Below are 21,696 nucleotides of genomic sequence, written 5' to 3' on the forward strand. Positions count from 1 at the left end.
AGAAGTCTTGATTTTGAATTTTGAATATGAATATTTTTTGGGTTGGGCCGCTTTCCGCAGATGGACTTTATGTGGCATGAATTTGAGTTAGTCGAGCTTCAATGAATATACTAGATATCAGATGAATTTTTTTTAAAAAAATATAGTGTTGCGTGCAGTTCATAATACTACTACCTCCGTTTCGATTTACTTATCGTATGTTCTTTTTTAGTCCATTTAGAAAAAAGTTTTTTTTTTCTTTTTTGACAAATCTTTAATTTCTACTTTCCACATGACATGTTCAAAACCACAACAACAACAACAACTCAGTGAAATCCCACAACGTAGGGTCTGGGGAGGGTAAAGTGTACGCAGACCTAACTCCTACTAAGGTAGGACGACTGTTTCCAAAAGACTCTCGGCGACATGTTCAAAAAACCACAAGATTAAAAAATATTTTGGTATATTCTACTTTTAATTTAAGACTATAACATCTAAAAGTCTTATTATTTTTGAAATATGTCAAATCAAAATAATAGAACAAACAAATTAAAACGAAGAAAATAATTATTTTTTAAAAAAAGATTTCCTACTAATTTCATTATTTTCATTTTTCTGTGTCCTTTCTCCTTTCTTTCTCTTGACAGCTTTTCTCCTTTTCCTTTTTTTTTTTAAAAAAAATCTTATATAAGAGAAGTTCCATACCTCTTGGAGAACACAAATGGACCCTTTAATTTGATATATAAATCATCTCCTCTCTTTCTTTTCTTTAATTTTCCAAGAAAAAAATATATAGCAACAACAACAATAAATGATCATGAACTTAAAGAATTTCTTCAAGAAGGATTCTTCTTACAACAAGGAAATATTGTTGTTACATGATGAAAAAAGAAATGGCTGCTTCATTTATTTCAACAATATTCAAGATTTTGCTAAGAAAGCAATTGAGATGGGTAAAAATGATCCAAGAAAGATCATTTTTTCATTAAAAATGGGATTTGCTTTATTTTTTGTGTCTCTTCTCATTTTCTGGAAGGAACCATTTCCTGATATTGCTCAGTTCTCAATATGGGCAATCTTAACAGTTCTCATTATGTTTGAGTTCACCATAGGTACCAAAATTCAACATCCCTCTCTTGTTTTTGCTTGCTAGTTAAATTATATATATACTCTCTATATTTCAAAAAGAGTGATTTAGTCTGATTTGGCACAAAATTTTAAAAAATAGAAAAAATTTCAATCTTGTGGTTCTAAAATAAAATTATGCCACGTGAAAAACTGAAATTAAAGTATTAGTAAAAAAAAAAGTCACTCTTTTTTAATATATTAAAAAGGAAATTAGAGTCATTCTTTTTGAAACACATAGAGTACATAGATAGTTGTAATGATTATTGTTTTTGCCTTTAGTATTGTAATTTGATTTGTTAGTGACAGATTTGTTGAGGCAATAAGATGGATGTATGGACATATTATGAGTGATAGGATTAAGAACGAATCTATTTGAGACAAGGTAGGAGTAACGACTTTTGTGGTGGACAAAATAATACATGCGAGACTGAGATGATTAGGATATATGAAGATCGAGAAGATGCACTGATATGCCCTTGTGAGGAGCAGTGAGAAGTTGTCTACCATGAATATAAGAAATAAGTGTTAAACACACACCTAAATTCTACCTTTTTTTTTAGTTTTATACTTAAACTATTGGAAGTATGAGTTTCATGTGGAGTGTGAATTGACAATTTTTTTAAATGAGGTGCACATACCATGATGACTGATGAGAGTGGAATAAAAGAGAGAGTTGTGTTTCTCAAACTAATTAGTGATAATTTAGATATGAAACTCACACTTCCAATAATTTAGGTATGAAACTCAAAAAAAGGAATAGTTCAAATATGTTTTTGACACTTATCTCTGAATATAAAGAGATAGAGGTAGATTGAAAAAATCTCACGGCAAGGGGATTAGACCAGACGCATAACTCATGACATGCAGCTTACCGAGGATATGACCATATATAAAAACATATGAAATGTCAAGAATTAAGATATAATATTAGTTGATCGTCGAGCGTTGTTACTTTTTGGGATTGCATTGGGCCTGATGTTGTTGTAGTAACAAACATTAATTACCAATTGTTCATAGTTATCAATCGATGCAACTTTTTCTATCCAAAATTATTTGTCATGTTTTTCTTCACGAGAGTCAAACTATGTTCATTTTGATCAATATTTTAAAATATGTTTTTTTTCATCATATCGATATTGAAAAAAATTACAACATGTTGTACTTATTGTATAGTTTTTTAATATAAAAATTTAAAATATTATATTGATTTACTTCACTTTAATTTTTAAAATATTATGTTGATTTAGTTCACTATTTTCACCCTTTTGTTTTGGGCAGGAGGAACACTTATTAAAGGGTTTAATCGTGGCTTGGGGACCTTTTGTGCTGGGATGCTTGCTTTCATCTTTGTTCAATTAGCATTATGGGCTGGAGAATGGGAAAGAGTTGTATGTGTTGTCAGCATTTTTATCGTAGGTAATTAATTAAACTCTCAAGTAGCATAGATCCTTTTAAGAATTTAATTTATATACACTTGACTATTATATAAAAGAACATCCCACTAACTTGTTGGGTAGGTAGATAATTTTTTTTTAATTTTTGAGTTATAAATTTAAATGTACTTATATATTTTAACATCACCGATGTGATAGTGTGAAAGTTGTTTGATTTCATGACCTTTGAACTAACTAATGAATGAGAAATAAAGAAACTTTAATTTATCCCATATAGAAAAAAAAGTAAGGAATTTCTTGTTTTCATAAGAAAACATTTCTATTTTAGCTTAAAGACTTGGAAATATAACAAATTATTGCCCGTTGATTTTTTGACTTGAGTTTCTTTTCTTTATTCTTTTAATTTTCACACCGTTATTCCAAAAAAAAGGCAATGATTTTTTTTCTTCCAAAAAGACACCACTATTCTGTTCTATTTTGGGAAGAAATAATATACTATATCTCGAATACTATAAGAAGGGGATTTGTGTCACCCTGTATATTATGTTAATATCATTTTATTTTTTTTGCAGCATTTATAGGATCATATTTGAAGTTATATCCAACAATGGCACCATATGAATATGGATATAGAGTATTTATCTTGACATATTGTATCCTCATTATGGCTGGAAATAGGACTGGGGGATATAATGTGGCAATTCTTACACGTTTAGCTTTGATTGCTCTTGGTGCTTGTATTTGCTTGATTATTAACATTGGTATTTGCCCTATTTGGGCTGGTGAAGATTTGCATCGATTGGTCGTTAAGAATTTTATGGATCTTGCAACTTCCTTGGAAGGTACCTGTCTATATATATTTTTATTATCCGTCTGTATCTGTTTATACTATACTTTTCATATTTTCTTAAATGTCTCATTTAAGTATCACTTTACTAATTATTCGAATGGTAGAAATTTATTTGAGGAAAAAAGTGAATGTAAAATGTTTAAGAACATATTCAATATGCCAATTTTTAGTTTATTAAATTTTGAGTCTATAATTTTTTTGACAGGTTGTATCGATGGATACTTAAATTGTGTTGAGTGTGATGAAGCTATAAATCACTCGGAATATAATGGCTATAAATCGGTCATAGAATCCACTAGTCGAGAGCAAACATTGGTACGTATCACTATTAAAAAATAGAAATTAGCTATCGATAAACTCCGCTAGTCAAATAACAATGTATGTTGCTAATCATATCGTAAAATTTTGTTAGATACGAGTGATTAAGCAATGAATTAGCGATGACGTTTTTTGTTAATTTCAATTTTTTTGATAGTAATTGTAACATTTATGTGTACTCTACTAATTAACTAACTAATCATGAATTACACAAAAGGAACTACTAGTCTACTACTATATAATAACATCCTAATTTTTGATTCATATTTGAACAGCTTGGATTTGCTATTTGGGAGCCACCTCATGGGCGTTATAAAATGCACAAAAATCCATGGAGAGATTTTGTTAAATTAAGCAGTGAATTGAGGCATTGTGCATTCATGGTCATGGCATTACATGGATGCATCCAATCAAAAATTCAGGTTTTACACTTTAACTAATTGTACTATGTGTTGCTAGAATCTTTAAAATGTCGCCATGGTTGTGTCGTATTTTTGAAAATGTATTAATTTTGAAGAATCTAACGAATAGTGGCTGATTTAGAATTTTCACCAAAGTAATTCAAAATATAAAGAAGAAAACACATCACTACTGAAAAAACAACCTCCTAAGGTCCATTTTTTTTTATTTTAAAAAAGACCTCTTGAGGTCAATTTTTGACTGTTTATCAAATTAGAATTACTTCAGTTTTTTTTTCTTTTTTGCTTCAATTACTATATTTATATGTTGTTGCAGTTCATCTTGAGTCGTCGTACTTTCAAAACATAAAAATTAAATTCTTTAACATTTTTGCAGGCGCCGCCAGAAAAGAGGAAGGTTTTTCAAAATGAGCTTAAAATAGTCGGTATCGATGCTGCAAAAGTTCTACGTGAGCTAGGAACAAAATTAGAGAAAATGGAAGCACTAAATAGTCATGAAACTATTCTAAAAGAAGTGCATGAGACAGCACAATACCTACAGAAAAAAATAGACCAGAAGTCATACCTATTGGTCAACTCAAAGAATTGGGAAATTGGAAAACCAAACATTATTAAAAATCTTGATGATTCTTCAAATGAAAATTTTCCATTAGATTTTCAATCACTTAGTGAAACAGCCATTGACATAAGGTCATTGCATACAAATTGGCCACAATATGCAAAAGATCAATTGGTCACAAAGTCAACATTATTTAAAAAGCAAAATCAATGGCCTTCATGTCTTTCACTACTTGATGGTGAAAAGATTGATACAATTGATGAAATTGAAACTTATTTAAGTGCTAGTGCTTTGTCTTTAGCTACTTTTGCTTCACTTCTCATTGAATTTGTTGCAAGACTACAAAATGTAGTTGACTGCTTTGAAGAACTAAGTCAAAGAGCAGAGTTTAAAGAGGCTATTAGTGTTTAAGAGTTAAAGAATTTACCAATTGTAGTTGTCATTTGTTTAATAGTTGTGTAAGGAGCAAAAGAGTTGAATTAGATAAATGAAATTTGTATATTGGTGTATATATGAGGTATCTCGTTTATCTGAATAAATATATACTCAATGCAACAACAAAAACCATTGTTAGTAGTATCAAATTGCTCAACTCTATCATTAATTTTCATGTTATGATTTTGATTCTTCATTTTCTACATTGAGATTAAAAAAAGAAATGGTTATTGAATGAGTCATAGTGCATTTGAGACTATAGTAATAAGGAGATCCCCTTTTGTAAATTTTATGCAAAACTAATAATACTACACTATCACATAATTTTAAAATTGAAAAAGAGCCAAAAATATATCTAACGTATTGAAAATGGCTAATAAATATTCTTTGTTAACCTTGCTTAATTTTAACTTAAACTCATGACTCCTTTTCCTTTTTCCTCATTAGATGTAGCATCCTACGAAAATAAATAAATACCATCACTTTTGTTTCAACTTTGGAGCTGAGATTTTAATTTTTTTAAAATCGTTTTGATTAAACCCGATCACTAATTAACACTAATTAAGAGAGAAAATTATTTGGCCAATAATTAAGACTTGGAGGTCATTTAAGAATTAAAAGAGATTCTTTAACCAATTTAATCAACTTTCTACGTTGTATATTTTTTCACTTGTATACCCAACATGTTTGGTATGACTTGCTGAACATGATCGTCCAACACTAATAAATAGCCAAAAAGTGAAATGAAAATTATTCCACATTATCAGGTTCGTGATTTCTGAATGGTCAATGCCCAATTTGTTACACTTATTAATTATTATATAGTCGAATATTTCGTGAACAAATTCATATGGATTCATGTATTAATATAATTGAAAAGTAATTTTTAAGGAAAGTAATCGGAGTTACACAGACTATGCTGGATCAAAATTAACTCATATGTATTGTTTTCACAAATGTGAAATATCATGCTAGAGCAATTTAAACGTGAAAGTAATTTAGAGCGCCCAAATTCTTACAAAATGACAGTTGGAGTTCAAACATGTTGTCACATCATACATGTTTAAACTATAGAAACTAAAAAGTAAAGATGAAGAAGTCGAACACGTACAACCTCAAAGATAGTAATAATTGAACAATAACTACAAATAAATAACAAAGAAATTAAAGTTGATATGAGAATACATGTGATACAAGCTATAGCAATTGATATAATAGAGCAAATGAATACTAGAGAAACTAGAACAAATTAATACAAGAGATGCAAGCTGGTAACAATTAATACAATAGAGCGAATAAATACAATTGAAATTAGAGTGAATGAATACAATCCCATGTATTTTTGTTATTTCTTGCGCGAACAAATAAAGTTGATATAGGTTGTATTCGTTTACGAAATAAATACAATGAATATAATCGTATGAAACCCCAATAATTGTTGATATAAATGATAAAAATACTTAAAATATAGCTACAACTTGTTATTAACACCCAAACTATAGTTATTTCTGAAAATTTATCTTCCTTTTATTTTTCTTTTTTGTTCATTTTAAAGTGGGTTTGTCTACTTGTTTGTTTGCATAAGAAACTAACAAGCATCTTCAGGCCCAAGTTATCTTCTTGGGCCTAAATTAAAAGCGACCCATCTAAACATTACATTGTCATTTCATGAGTAGGCGAATATCTCCCTTTTCATCCTAACTCTTTCTCTCTCTAGATTTTGACGAAATTCAAGCTCGAATCTCAGGCGAACGGCGGCGAAATTTCCACCGGTAACGATCTCTTTTCCGTTTATCCGGGCATTTTATTATCATATTCCGTCATAAACAGAAAGATATGCATTAAAGTATCGATTTTTATTTTGCAATACATTGTTTGTGGAGCTTAATTGGTTCAATTTGGAAAAACTGTTCACCGCTTTCTAGTTTCAGTTCTTATTAGCTTTAATATTTGATTACTGGGTGGTATTTGTTTTCGTATATTATTTACTGGAATTCGTTAGGGATTTTCTTCAGATCTCAGATTTGGAGGTATAGAATATTTGTAAATTGAAAGTTCCATTCGATTATTTTCCTGTTTTATGTGCTGTATATGTTTTGGATCTGGCTGGTTTGAAGAAAATTTGTGATTTTTCGGGGAGATTTAGGGTCGGACAAGTTTGCAGCTTTGCTGTAATTGTTTCTCGATTCACATTTTGGAATATGTTTAATTGAAAGTTTGGTTTTTGCAGCTCTAATAGAATCTCTAGAGGATGGCAATGGTAGATGAACCATTGTACCCGATAGCCGTGTTAATAGATGAACTTAAGAATGATGATATCCAGTTGCGGTTGAATTCTATTAGGCGGTTATCAACTATTGCACGTGCACTCGGTGAGGAGAGAACCAGGAAGGAGTTGATCCCGTTTTTGAGTGAAAATAATGACGACGATGATGAAGTGTTGCTGGCAATGGCAGAAGAGTTGGGCGTGTTTATTCCTTATGTTGGAGGCGTGGAGCATGCTCATGTTCTTCTCCCACCTCTAGAGACCCTTTGTACAGTTGAGGAGACCTGTGTGAGGGATAAAGCCGTGGAGTCATTGTGTAGAATTGGATCCCAGATGAGGGAGAGTGATTTGGTTGATTGGTTCGTCCCGCTTGTGAAGGTTTGACTATGACTATTACCATTTTTGCTCCTTATTATTCATCATTATGACATTATGGTAGTTACACAAACATACGACAAACATTCGAAGACCTTTTACTCACTTGCAATCCCTAATATAATTCTAATGTGGGCTACTCTGAACATCACTCATATATGTTTTTATCTTTTCACTTGTAATCCCTAATATAATTCTAATCTGTGAAATTCTGAACATCACTCATATATATTTTTTTAATCTTTTACTTAATATCATGGTTGGGGATTTGTCAAATGTTTATACGTCTTCCTATTCTTTCCAATCACTAGAGGCTAGCAGCTGGTGAATGGTTCACAGCAAGAGTTTCTGCTTGTGGTCTCTTTCATATTGCTTACTCAAGTGCCCCAGAGATGTTGAAAGCAGAACTTCGGTCTATTTACAGCCAATTGTGTCAAGACGACATGCCTATGGTGCGAAGGTCGGCTGCTACAAACTTGGGGAAGTTTGCTGCTACAGTTGAATCTGCTTACCTCAAGAGTGACATCATGTCAATATTTGATGGTCTTACAGAGGATGGTAATATTTTCACTTATATTTGGCAAATTATGACTAGAGACAGTCTATCCAAATTTCTCTCTTATAAAGGTTTCAAAATTTGTGTTACTTCATGGAGTTGTTGGTTTTTAAGTTGATGTTACTTCACATAACCCATTGCTTATGGCAATAAAATGGTTATTTTTGGTTAAATCTGATGTTTCTTTAGGATGCGTTTAGTGTCGAATGAATTGTTTGTTGGTTCTTCTAGTGTTTTTTTTCTCAAAAACATTTTTTTGTTGGCTTATCTGATGTCTTTTGATTTCAGATCAGGATTCTGTGCGCTTATTAGCTGTTGAGGGCTGTGCTGCACTTGGCAAGCTGTTGGAGCCCCAGGACTGTGTGGCACATATCCTGCCTGTCATTGTCAACTTCTCTCAGGTACTCGCTAGTTTGTGTTTGGAGTTTGGATTCATGCTGTCCTGGCTCATACAGATCCTTGAAATCTTGCACCTTGCTTTAGATTCTTGTGTTCACTTTAAAAAAAAAGTAATTCCAGCATGTAACAACTTCTTTTTGATGGTTGAGTGAGCTACCAGTGAAACATTTGCAACTTAATTTTCTAATAGTTATCATCTTTCATCTAAAAAATTAATTTCTAATTAAGTATGCACATTAGGCGTGCCCTTTGATCTAGAGTGTTGTTTCCACACAAAGGTATGACCCTTAAGTTCTCTGAATGTTTCCAATGTATGTAATATGGAAAAGAACCTTGTATTCAAATCCTAGCCACTCTCTTCATTTGAATCTATTAGGCAGTAGCATAGGGTTAGACTAGGTGAGCCTGTCTAAAATATGATGGGGATCATAACTTTATTTTGGAGTAGTGCTTACTATTTTTTCACAAACTGGCAGAGTAGGGGAATGAGAAAAGAAATGTGGACAAATGGCTTGAGTAGGCTTGTTTAGGTGAAGCCTTTATTGCTAAATCTTGGTGGTCGGAAAGACATTTCGTCAAGTTAGAGTGAATTTATTCCAAAATAAGCTTTACAGGACAAATGTGATATGATGGATCTTCATTACGGTCTTTAGATATTTTTACTTGGTTTACAGTATGAAAATGTACTACCAAGTCTTAACGTGGTGACACTAGTCAAAATATGATTCCAGAAAGCTCTTGGTGCACTTGCCTATATTTGCAGTTATAGGAGTAAAATTTAGGTTAAAAAGGGCTAAAACTGAAGGATTAAACCTTGCAGGGATCCATTATATTGGTTTAGCTGTGATAAAAAACTTACAGTAGGTCTTATTATTAAAGTATTGTGATAATATTAAGTACTATTATAGTATTATTCTCTCTGTCTCGAAGAATTTCCCTACTCTCTAAGGAAATTTCATTTGTTCATAATTGTGCATGTTTTTTTTTATCTGCTAATAACCAGGACAAGTCATGGCGCGTTCGATACATGGTTGCTAACCAGTTGTACGAACTATGTGAAGCTGTAGGGCCTGAGCCCACTAGGTACTTTCTCAACTTAAATATGCGATACGTTGTGGATATTTACCATATGATGTCTATATATGGAATCCATATTGGAGTGGATTCTAATCATTTTTTGGTTGTTTTCAGTTAATCTTAATCTTTAAAGTGGGAATTATATTGTTGGCAGTGTAATTCATAGCTTTACCTGATATGTTGAACCTTCCACATACCTGGATAGCCATATACTTTTGTACGTCCGTTATGCTCTATTCATTGACCTAAATGTTCTCCTCTGAAGTGGAATGAAGTGATGTGCAACTGCTGACTCATTCTGAGCTGCTTCTATTGCGCTATCGCCGTTCATTCAAATTTAGAATCTTTTTTTGTTGACAAAGGAACCCACAGCCGCTATCATTCGGGCTTGCCAGATACATTTAGAGTCTTGTTGTCAAAAACTCATTACTTTGGCTCCCAAATCGGTTGACAAGTTCTGTAATTTGGGCAATGTGGACCCTGCCCCCCACCAAAAGAAAAAAATAAAAGAAGATGGAAAAAACTAATGCCTGCCGAGATTGTTGGCCAAGTGGGTCTAACAAGAACACTTTTTTTCATGAATACTCTGTTCGCCTCTTTGATAGTATTTTGTTGATGAATAACGGGAAGGGCAATTGACTGAGGAGCTCCATGATATAAATTAGTGGTAGTTTAGGAATGTATGGATTTTGTTTAGGCCAAGGATTTTTCTATAATTGATGCATCATTGTTAAAGCAAAAAATTAATTTTGGAAACATGCAATATACTCTAGTCCCTGAAAGTTCTATGCATCACATGATACTGTTGAGCCATAATAATATTTAATCAGTGGAGGAATATGCTGTTCATACCCAGTTCATGCTTCTCTATGTTTTCTGTCAATGAATCATGCTCTCTTCACCAAACCATTTATTTTGGAAAATTAGAAATCTTTGCTGTTAGATGTCTGATTGTGTCTGGCCATGGTTTAGGACGGATTTGGTGCCTGCCTATGTCCGTTTGCTTCGAGATAATGAAGCTGAAGTTCGCATAGCTGCTGCAGGAAAAGTCACCAAATTCTGCAGGATTCTTAGTCCTGAGCTTGCTATTCAGCATATTCTTCCCTGTGTGAAGGTATATGCCCGTTACATTTCCTGTTTAGGAGCTTCATTTTTCATTTTTGGTTCCTATTGATCCTCTAATATGTCTTTGGGTTTGATAAATGTTATAGGAATTATCATCAGACTCTTCACAGCATGTCAGATCTGCTTTGGCTTCCGTTATAATGGGGATGGCTCCTGTTTTGGGAAAGGTGAGGTGCATTAGCTTCTAGATGAGGAAAATATTGATCATGTGTTTTCTTTACAATATAGATGGTAGATGCATTGTTGGAAGGTCCAGAATTTACTGTGGTATGTCATATACGAATGCTATGAGTTGCTGAATATAATCTCTAGCTTGGGAAAACTTTTCACATCATGCAATGCACATCCGTGTTTGATTGAAGCATTAAGATTTACCTATGAAATAATTTGACTTCTGTATGTGTATTTGATGCAGGATGCAACCATTGAACATCTTCTTCCAATATTTCTTTCCCTTCTGAAGGACGAGTTTCCCGATGTGCGCCTGAACATCATTAGCAAGCTTGATCAAGTCAATCAGGTTGGTGAATGATTCACACATTTTCCCTATGGTCTGCAATTAATTATGAGACTAGTGAACTTTTTGCTGCTTGATTTTGGAAATGGTATGCGACATGATGTGATGTGTATTTTCATGATGCAGGGATTCCTAAAATAAAGAACGCAATCTAAATCCTTTAACATACTGAACTCTATTTGTTATGCCATTTTTTTGTTCCCTATGATTTGTTCCTTTAATTTTAAAAAATATGTTCAGGTGCGCAACTTCGGCTTTGGTATTGATAAGAGCTGTAGATCTTGTTAGTTAGGAGTCAGTTGTGTTGTAAAAATTGTAGAGGAGTTGTGCTTTAGTATCATCTTCTCCACTTACTCTAGATTTGTTTTTGCAAGCAGTTGTTGCACGGGAAACAACATACCCAGTGTATAGTGTTATCTCACAAGTGGGGTTTGGGGAGGGTAGTATGTACACAAACCTTATCCCTTTCTATGTGGGTGTAGAGAAACTGTTACCGATAGACCCCACTGAGGGATTACACTCGAGTGAAAAGCCACTATTCCTTTTACAGGGATACTTTAACATTGTGAATATTGTTAAGTTTCTGATTTATTTAATTTCAGTTTTTTCATAAAGTTCTATTCCTTTTGTAAAATTTGACATCAAGCATCTCTTTGTTTTGTCACTGTCTTTAGCTGCCTGCTCTTTGCATTGGTTCCTAGCACTCTGCAACTCTCAATTATTTATTAATTATTATTATTAGTCAGTTTAGTTTACTCCTTTCCTAACTCTCAATTTCTCTAAATGTTACAGGTGATTGGAATTGATTTATTGTCCCAATCTCTGTTGCCAGCTATTGTTGAGCTGGCAGAGGACAGGCATTGGCGAGTCCGTCTTGCAATAATAGAATACATACCTCTATTGGCAAGTCAATTGGGCATAGGATTTTTTGATGATAAGCTGGGTGCTCTTTGCATGCAATGGTTACAGGACAAGGTTGGTATTTGATAAACTGGCTGTTAGATATTCATATGAAATTGATGAAGGATAAATTTTTTATCTTGGTGCATGAGAAGCTTCATTGAAAACTTATTTCTATCTTTCTCAGTCTCTCTCTTCCACTTCCTTTATTATTGCAAGTGGAAAACCAGTCGGGACATTTTCTGGAGTCAAATTACCTCCAACTCTTTCTTTGATAGTTACTTTATGTTTTTCTGTTATCTATTGATGAATGTGAAAAGGCAATTTGCTTTTATCAATAATTGATGGGATGGGACAATATCTCTACCGCTGATCTCTTCCTTGCTGATTCTTTGATGCAGGTTTATTCAATTAGAGATGCTGCTGCTAATAACTTGAAGCGTCTTGCAGAAGAATTTGGTCCAGAGTGGGCAATGCAGCATATAATTCCTCAGGTTTGCTTGACGTGTGCAAATTGGAATTGCTATTCTCTTCCATGATATCTTTTTAAAAACAAACAAGTTCAGTGGGTCATGGGAATTATCTTCTCTTACTACATGAAGTTGATGGGACCCAAGGTGCAGGAGTAGGGGAGAAGGGTGGAGTTAATCTCTATTTTGATTGTCTTGAAGTGTATGCATCTTTGCCCCAAAATTCTTAGAAAAATCTGTATTGCCCTTCCTGTCCTCGAGACACGAATGTTGGATATAGTCAATCATAAGCTGGTTTTCTTCCATTCTGCTCCTGCTATCTGGAGAGGTGTGAACTGAAGATTTCAGGAAAGGAATTAGGGGTGCACCTATATTTCCTTCTACTAGGAAGTTTACCTCGTAGGCTGAGAATTAAAGAAGGAAAATAGTTTACCATGGCCTCTTTAGAGTTTCTAGGCTCCAGCTTTTGCCATGATTGATTCCAATTTTGTTCTGTTTTCCCAGTTAAAAATGTCTTATTTTGCAGGTCTTGGATATGACTACCAGTCCACATTATTTGTATCGAATGACTATTCTTAGATCAATTTCATTGCTTGCACCAGTAATGGGTTCTGAGATAACTTGTTCTAAGTTGTTGCCTGTGGTTGTTACTGCAACAAAGGATAGGTAATTTTTCTTTCCCAGTGTTTAAATGGTTTTGTACCTCTAAGTCGAACTAATCAAAAGTTTTATCTTATTCCAGAGTGCCCAACATTAAATTTAATGTGGCAAAGGTGTTGCAATCCCTTATACCTATTGTTGACAACTCGGTGAGAATCCTTGCCTCATTTCTTGTTTCTTGGTTGTTTATACTTGGTTCGTTTCGGGAAATGAGTGAGCTATTCTACAAAGTTTCGTTGTTTTTTGGGCAATGCGGGTGAGATTACAAGGAAGTTCTCAAATAAGCTAAGAATCCAAAGCTTCTCTGATCGTTTTCGTATAATCTAACTGTCTCTGGTATTTTCAATTGTCTAGGTGGTGGAGAAAACCATTCGGCCCAGTTTAGTAGAGCTAGCTGAAGACCCTGATGTCGATGTTCGCTTTTATGCCAATCAAGCACTTCAGTCAATCGATAACGTCATGATGTCAGGTTAGAGAAGCTAAACATTGGCAGGTGAGAGTAGTACAAATCTCTCTTCTAATCCCTCTTTGGCAGTCTTGGATTACGCTCTCGCACGACGAAGCAAAAGGGAAAACGTACAATGTAAAATGCATCGTATTGATCTTGGAGTCGTATATTGTTACTAATTCTTTTGTAGGATTCGGCATTCAAGATGCTGTGACACTAATGAAGACATGAGTGTTTTTTCATGTAAAGTTGCTGCCATACTAAACTATTTGGATATGCTAAGCTCAAATTGTATTTGTTTTTGTTAGTGTACTTTTTTGAGGTTTGAACTTACAACATTTTAGCTGTGTTACTCTAGCAGATTTGCCTTTATATTAGTGTTTGCGTTTCTTAGCCTTAAATATTATAAGGGAAACTTACATAGATATATTATATTATGAAAATATTTATCATTTATAGCAATAACATTTTTATTTTCCATAAACACTTATAATACATTTATAATTTAGTTTTAATATATATTACAGAGAACAATTTATAAAACACCTATAATATAATTTTTATTGATGAATAATATATTTATCACACTTTAATACACTTATAATACATTATGTTAATTTTTTACTAAGCAAGTATAATATATTTTTAGAACACTTATAATATATTTATATCACATATATAATTCATTTTTAATACACTGTAGATTTATTATCGCTAAAATTAGTAATTATTTATTAGAAATTACTCGCTCAAATAATTTTTTCATATTATAAGCTCTTCTATTTAGATGGAAGGAATGATAGAACAGCCCAACGATTTGACCCACAAATGTGGGCGGGGTTTTATTATTGCTTACAATCTCAGGTTTACATCAAATCAATCTTAATTTAAGAGGATTCATGTTTGAAATGAGGTTAAGAATGTGTATTATTTAGCTCAGATTAACTGATAAACACCAAGGTGTTGTTTGGTAGGATGTATTAGCTATCAATACATGAATAAGCATTCCTACACCAAATCATATTGTGGATAAGAAATAGCCATTGAATAACTAATTTCAGTATTACTAGTTCCAATATTATTAATATATCTTGTTTAATATTATTTTTATACACTCTACCAAATGATCATAGTGTTAAGTTTTTGTTAGACTTTTATTATGAGGAAGTCACTAGAAGCTCGACTTGTCAACATTTCATTTAGATTGAAACCAACAATGTCACAAATTAAAGTTGATGATGTTTAATCTTGTAACCTTATGAACATTGGATCAAAGTTTTATGATAAAATTAAAAAAATTGCTAAAACAAGGAGATTGTTTTTAAAAGGGACTAAAAGAAAATTAAGACAAACAAATTAAATTTGAATTCAATTGTCTATGCTACGACCACCAATAGAGGTGGTAAAATTAGCCCCCGAAAATATATTTTGCTTAATTAATTTAAGTTTGATTTGGTTATTGATCCGTTCGTTATTAGCTCAGCCTATTTCAATCCATCAAAAATTATAATCTCTAATTTTAACGGAGGGTGACATAAATGTAGTAATCTTAATTGTAAAGATGGTATGGCTATACAACCAAAACCTATTGGGGTTGGATTAGTATAAGATCTAACAACCATACACCTATCACTACAAAAGATAATTAGAATTAGCTATGAACTTCGTCTTTAAATCGTTTGTAACTAACAATTTTTTTTTTATAATTTATTGCTAAGTACAATTAATTATAAATTTTGTTGTTTAGCTATAGAATTTGTCCGTGACTAATTCCTATTTCTTTTTAGTATATGATACTAGTAAACAATGTGATGGAGACTCTTTCCTCAAATGAAATATGTAACGGCACAGCAAAAAGGAAAAAAAAAGTGTGACTTCTACACATGGTGGTTGAGACATAGTTATATACCTTAGAAAGGTGGATGCCATGCCTATATTCTATAAGTCTTCAACCACCAAAAACTACTCAAGTTTTTGATGACATGTGTTCATTTTACATTCTTTTAGTTTTCCCTATAAATAAGACCTTCACTTGAATACATTTCCCATTAAAAGCTAGCATACTTAAAAAATAAGAATTAGCAACATACAATTCTATAGCTAAACAACATAATCTGTTACTAATCCTATTTAGTGACAGATTAGCAACAAATTATCAAGTTTTTTTTTTAGTTACAAGCAATTTAGCGACAAAATTCGTAGCTGATTCCACTTCTTGTTGTAGTGAGAAATGTATTCCATTATGCCTCTTCTCAATAGTCATATTGTGTCTCTTTTCTTGAATGCCAATAAATCAGTTGGAGTAAGAAGAAAAAGAAGGAAAAAGCTCTTTCGAAGTTTGCTGGTATTGTTTCTAACTATAAAAAACTTTAGATTCATGTAGATAGCTAAAAACACAAAAAATACTTGTGATAAAAAGAAAGTAGTTTTGTGACTTTACTGTTATCATGAGTAAAATTCATTTAGTTTGATGCGAAAAAATAGTTGTATATTAATTTTCGTGTTATCATGATGAGTAAAAACTTAGCAACTATACGTGAAATTGACCCTCATGTTGCCTCGAAAGTTCAAATTTGTAATCTAACTTTGTTTGCAGCTGGGGTGGATCTATCATTATAGTTACGGGTTTAGCAGAATCAATAGTTTCCACACAAACCATGTGTTTAAGTTATTTTTTTTAATCTCCTACGTATACATAGAAAAAATGATTATCGTCAAGAATTCATAAACTAAATATTCTGAATCTGCATTTAGTTTCTAAACTACTTCTTGTAGTGTTATTGTTATTTCTTTTCATCTAATTATTCTTTTGTTCTAGCTTGTCAGTTAGGTTCTAATGATATCTAGACGAACCCTCTAAATGATTAAGCTTATATACGTATAATTTAAATTTTTAAGTCTTGAATAAATTCATGCAAACTTAGCGAAAAGATAGCACACAATGAAAGAAAAATATATACGTAGGATGACACTAATTAGTTGGGAATATATTTTCAATTTTCGTCTTGTTAGTACGTTTACTTTAGGAAATATAGAGTTTAAATATCTTCTTATTTGTTTTCTATTTTTCAGGATACAACCATTTTGGAACATTCATTTGAGCAAGAAAGATGGAGGTAGTAAGACGATGAAGATACGAGGATGATGTTGCTTTAGTCAACCTCAACCTCGGACCTTCATCTTTAAGGTCAATATTGCCATAGATGTGGAACCTTCATCACCACTATTTCACATAAAATTTTCATTCAAGAAAGTTTTGTGCATGGCCCAAAGACAACATGAAGCCTCTAACTCGAGGCCTATATACATAACATAACAAAAAAAATGCCTTTAACGGCAATAACAAATGCCACTTAGAATCGAAGACGGATTCAAGATTTATAGTTTTATAGGTTCATGATATATAATAAAGTTATTAATATTGAACTCATTTTATTGTTGAAATTGTGGTTCATATCTATTATTTGTTGCAATTTTAGTAAATTTCTACATATAAATTCATGTATCGTGCCGAAAGTGTTAAATTCAGATAAATTCTGTATCAAAATACTATATCCGCCTCTAAACGAACATTCAATTGATAGCTATGAAAGCAATCTCTTACAGAAATATAATGTAAATTAAAATTGTATATCAATAAATTCAATTTAATTAGTCAAAATTTTCTCCGCACATAACTAGAGTTTAACGCACTAAATTCATGTCCGTAATATTCTTGATGATTAATTGTGTAACACAAACATCATATATAAGTATGGTTGCCTATAGAGTTTGATAGAGGCTTTAATAATAACACTGCGATTCCACAAATGGAGTCAAAATTTAACCAAGGCCTTGAGACACTCATATTTAGATTAATTTGGGTTTTGATGAAAAGAATATATTAGACAAAATCCTCATAAACTTTATACTGTAATTGACATTTTTTCATCAATAATTCTTATTTTATCTCAATTTGAGTTTCTGGAACGTTATTATTGTTTTTTGGGTTCATGTACTTAACCTTTTCCATGAATGATTAGAGTGCTTTTTAGTTTTGTCTTCTTATAAATGTCATTTCCCCATTTGTTTAGATCCAGAGAATCAGAACACAACAAAAATAATATATTTGGTGTAATTCTACGAGTAGGATTTGAGGACACTGATGTGTATATAACTTTGTTTCTATCTTGTGATAGTAGAGAAACTGTTTTTGATATATCCTCGATCTAGGTAAATTATATCAACATCAAGAACTGAAAGAAAATACAGTAGTGAAGAAATTATGACTTTAATTATCGCATTATTTTGTTGTTGTTATTGCTTTCATTTCTGTATTTTCTTTTTCAAACGGCTTTTTATTTTGAACCGAGGCTCTATTGAATACGACTTTGTACACTCTCTACCTTCTCCAGACCCCATTTATGAAATTACATTGAGCATGCTATTGAAGAAGTTATGATAAAAATAAAGTAAGAAAAGAATAAACAACAAATAATACGGTAATCGAAACAAAGAAAACAAGAAGTAATAATAAAATCGAAGAATAAAATGATAGGAGAGTAATAATAATAACAATACTGATAAGAAAAACTAGATAATATTCAACTACTTACTAATCTTCTACCATAATCCTTGACTCTATGCCTTCCTATTTAAGCTTGTCATGTCTTCATTAAGTTACAAATATACTCTCATGTCCTATTTAATCACATCTGCTTAATATTTTAGATGATTAGAAATTGATGAAAATAATGTTTGTTTTGAATATACCATAATATTTATGTGATTATAAATGGAAAACTTACATAAATATCCAATATTAAGAAAATATTTACAATTTATAATAATAATATTACAGTTTTAATACAATTTTAATATATATTAGCAAAAATAATTTATAAAACTCATATAATACAAGTTTTATCCATGAATAATATATTTATCACACACTTTAATACATTTATAATACATTGTGTCAATTTCTTACCAAAACAAATATAATATATTTTAAAACACTTATAATATATTTATATTGAATGCATAATTCTGATTTAATACATGACAGATATATCATAATATAGCTATGTATTGCTATAGATGATAATAAATATCGCTAAAATCACTAATTATGTAATTTTTTCATTATAAATTTTTTGAAATGTTTAATTCACATTCATGATATCGTATTGTGTGATTAATTGAATACAAAACTTATTATTCTTTAGATTATACTTTAAAGTCAGTGTTTAAGTGTACCTTAATATTCATATATAATTTGATGATTTTGGAGCTCAATAACTATACATTAATAACTAGAAATCAACTAAAATAATTTTCACATCAAACATAAATTAGTAATTTGTAACTGAATCGTGTTTAACAATCATACATGGCTAATAGTGTAAAATTTCTTTTTCCGCTTTTTAGCCTTTTTAGAGGTCAATTACAAACAACTTTTTATAGTAAATACGAATTGATAGTCTATAATAAATGATAAGTGACTAATTTGTAAATAATTTTGGTTTAACAACCATACATGACTAATAGTGTAATACTTCTTTTTGTGCCTTTCTAACACAAAAAGTGAATTTCAAGTAACTTTCTATAGTAAACATCGATAATTCATAAAAGACATTATTAAGTAATATGTTACAATCATATATGACTAATAACTTTCAACTTTCTATAATAAATATATGTCAATAATATGTAAAAAATGTGACACGTGACATGTTACAAATCATACACCATTTATAAAAGACGATATTACGTAATATATTACGATCATACATGACTAATAACCTTTCAACTTTCTATAAATATAAAAAAAGACACACAGACATATTACAAATCACACATCATTCGTGTATATAATTTAAATCCTTGATTCTATTTTGTACATTGTTGTCATTTGCTGATATAGGCTTTAATTTGTTCAATCAACTCTATTGTTCTTGTTTGTGCAACTTGAGACTTGTTCAAAACTTGAAACGCATGGCCTACACCTTTAAACATCACATAGTCAACAACTTTCTTATTACCAACAACTCTATTTAAAGTAGCACAAAATTCCAAATTTCTGTCTCTCAAAATATCTAACTCAGATATACACACCAATATACCAGGAATATTTCTTATATCCACCAAATCTACACTCTCTTTTGCAATTGCATTACACCACGGGTGGTCTCGATTAGCCCCCGTGGGTAACGCCAGTCGCCAGTATGTGTCAGCGCTCGCTAATGTGAGCGCTGATCGTGGCGATTGACTTGTGTATTTTTCGGAGTAAGTCCTGGATTCTCCACCAAAAAAAGGTTGAATTAAAATTATACCTTTTAAAATTATTGGCTTTAGGTCACCTATTTTTGAACAAAGCCTAATAGCTACATTATAGGCTATGTTCCCACCAGCACTATCACCAACCAAATAAATACTAGAAAAATTAACCCTATTTAACCACCAATAATCTTCATTAGCACCCATAAACACTTTTTGTCTTATCCAAACAATCGTCTTAACCCCATCATCGTAAGCTGCTGGAAGACGATTTTCGGGGGCTAAACGATAATTAATAGACATGATCACACAATTAGCAATTGATGCTAATTTTGCTAAGAACTCATGGTAACAAATCCAAGATGATGATCCAACACAAAATCCACCACCATGGAAATAAATTAATAAAGGTAATTTATTTCCTTGACATGATGATGATATTTTTGGGACATATAAACGTGCCCAAATATTTGTGTGCCTATCAATTACAACATCACTAGAGGTAACACCAAGTTCAAGAGGCAATTTACTAGTAACATTTGGGACTATTTGAGGTCTTTCAACATGACCATCTTTGTAAACTTTAATAAGACCTTCAATTTCTTCTAATAAAACTTTATGTTGAGGATATTCTTTGATTTTTTGAAGGTTGAAATTTGGATCAAATGTTATGGTTTTCATTCTTCTTTTTTTCATGAATTCAAGAATGAAGAAAATAAGAAGAAGAGGAGAGTGTTTTGAAGAGGATTTTTTTGTTTGTTTGTTGTGGTTACATAATAATTGTAGTTGATGAGAAGTTGTTTATATAGGAAGTGAAAAAGATAAGATTGGGCTAGTTAGCATTGAAGGCTTTTGAAGTATATCATAAAGAAATATGGATTATTTATCCACTTTTGACATGAAAAGTGGGGAATTGGGAAATTGACACGTGTCTTCACGTGGAGTCTATAATAGTGGGCTAAGTGGCATTGGCTTCAATCATTCAACCCCTGCCCTTATTCGTTTGGCAGAATTCACTAATTTTGAGTGAAATTTTTTATTTATATTATTATTTTTAAATGTTAAATATACACGAGAATTTGATTTAAAACCTACTTACTAGTATTTAAGATCGTTATTTATATATATTTTACTTTTTTTGAATTATATTCAAAAAAATTATATTAAATATATTATTATTGTTATTTTAATTTCAAAATTTTAACATTTAAATTTTAAATACATGGTATTAACCTCACCCCCTCAACGTCAATGTGGGTTTTTTCACAAGTGGAAAAATGAATCATTTTAGTCAGTCAACTTTTGGATGTTTCTTGGTTTTGAGTACTTGATTGGTTGTGGTATTCAATAATGAATCATATCTAAACAAAGTCTTTCACCATGTTGGGACACAAAAATATCATCTTTAATTTCTCACACGCACTAGTTATATATTTTATTAATTTATAATTTAAAATAAATGTGATCTATTATATATTTTAGTGTTTTTTTTGCATTTGTATAAGCGACATAAACAATTCAGTTAAACTTATTGTTTGCCTCTGCATGTAAAAAGTGTAAAAC

General features: G+C 31.5%; 3 protein-coding genes across 4 annotated transcripts; 2 read left to right on the plus strand and 1 right to left on the minus strand.

Annotated features, from left to right (window-relative positions):
* Positions 1-701: 701 nt before the first annotated feature.
* LOC129879972 (aluminum-activated malate transporter 9-like) lies at positions 702-5,216 on the plus strand. 2 transcript variants are annotated; one of them, XM_055953735.1, is made up of 6 exons: positions 702-1,091; positions 2,386-2,523; positions 3,074-3,343; positions 3,557-3,666; positions 3,945-4,091; positions 4,465-5,216. In XM_055953735.1, exons 1-6 carry the CDS (start codon positions 791-793, stop codon positions 5,056-5,058), a joined length of 1,560 nt encoding a protein of 519 aa, XP_055809710.1. In that variant the 5' UTR covers positions 702-790; the 3' UTR covers positions 5,059-5,216. The 2 variants fall into 2 exon arrangements, with proteins under 2 accessions (XP_055809710.1, XP_055809711.1); XM_055953736.1 differs by lacking the exon at positions 3,074-3,343.
* Positions 5,217-6,730: 1,514 nt separating this feature from the next.
* LOC129879973 (serine/threonine-protein phosphatase 2A 65 kDa regulatory subunit A beta isoform) lies at positions 6,731-14,252 on the plus strand. Its single transcript, XM_055953737.1, has 13 exons — positions 6,731-6,854; positions 7,313-7,726; positions 8,035-8,281; positions 8,568-8,680; positions 9,682-9,761; positions 10,728-10,869; positions 10,967-11,047; positions 11,296-11,400; positions 12,190-12,372; positions 12,699-12,791; positions 13,294-13,433; positions 13,510-13,576; positions 13,782-14,252. Exons 2-13 carry the CDS (start codon positions 7,334-7,336, stop codon positions 13,899-13,901), a joined length of 1,764 nt encoding a protein of 587 aa, XP_055809712.1. The 5' UTR covers positions 6,731-6,854; positions 7,313-7,333; the 3' UTR covers positions 13,902-14,252.
* A 5,226-nt stretch (positions 14,253-19,478) lies between these two features.
* On the minus strand, positions 19,479-20,942 carry LOC129879974 (probable carboxylesterase 6). Its single transcript, XM_055953738.1, has one exon. The coding sequence runs from the start codon at positions 20,827-20,829 to the stop codon at positions 19,765-19,767; it is 1,065 nt and encodes a 354-aa protein (XP_055809713.1). The 5' UTR covers positions 20,830-20,942; the 3' UTR covers positions 19,479-19,764.
* Positions 20,943-21,696: the final 754 nt, after the last annotated feature.

Source organism: Solanum dulcamara, chromosome 2 (assembly GCF_947179165.1).
Source record: "Solanum dulcamara chromosome 2, daSolDulc1.2, whole genome shotgun sequence".
NCBI classification, from domain to species: domain Eukaryota; kingdom Viridiplantae; phylum Streptophyta; class Magnoliopsida; order Solanales; family Solanaceae; genus Solanum; species Solanum dulcamara.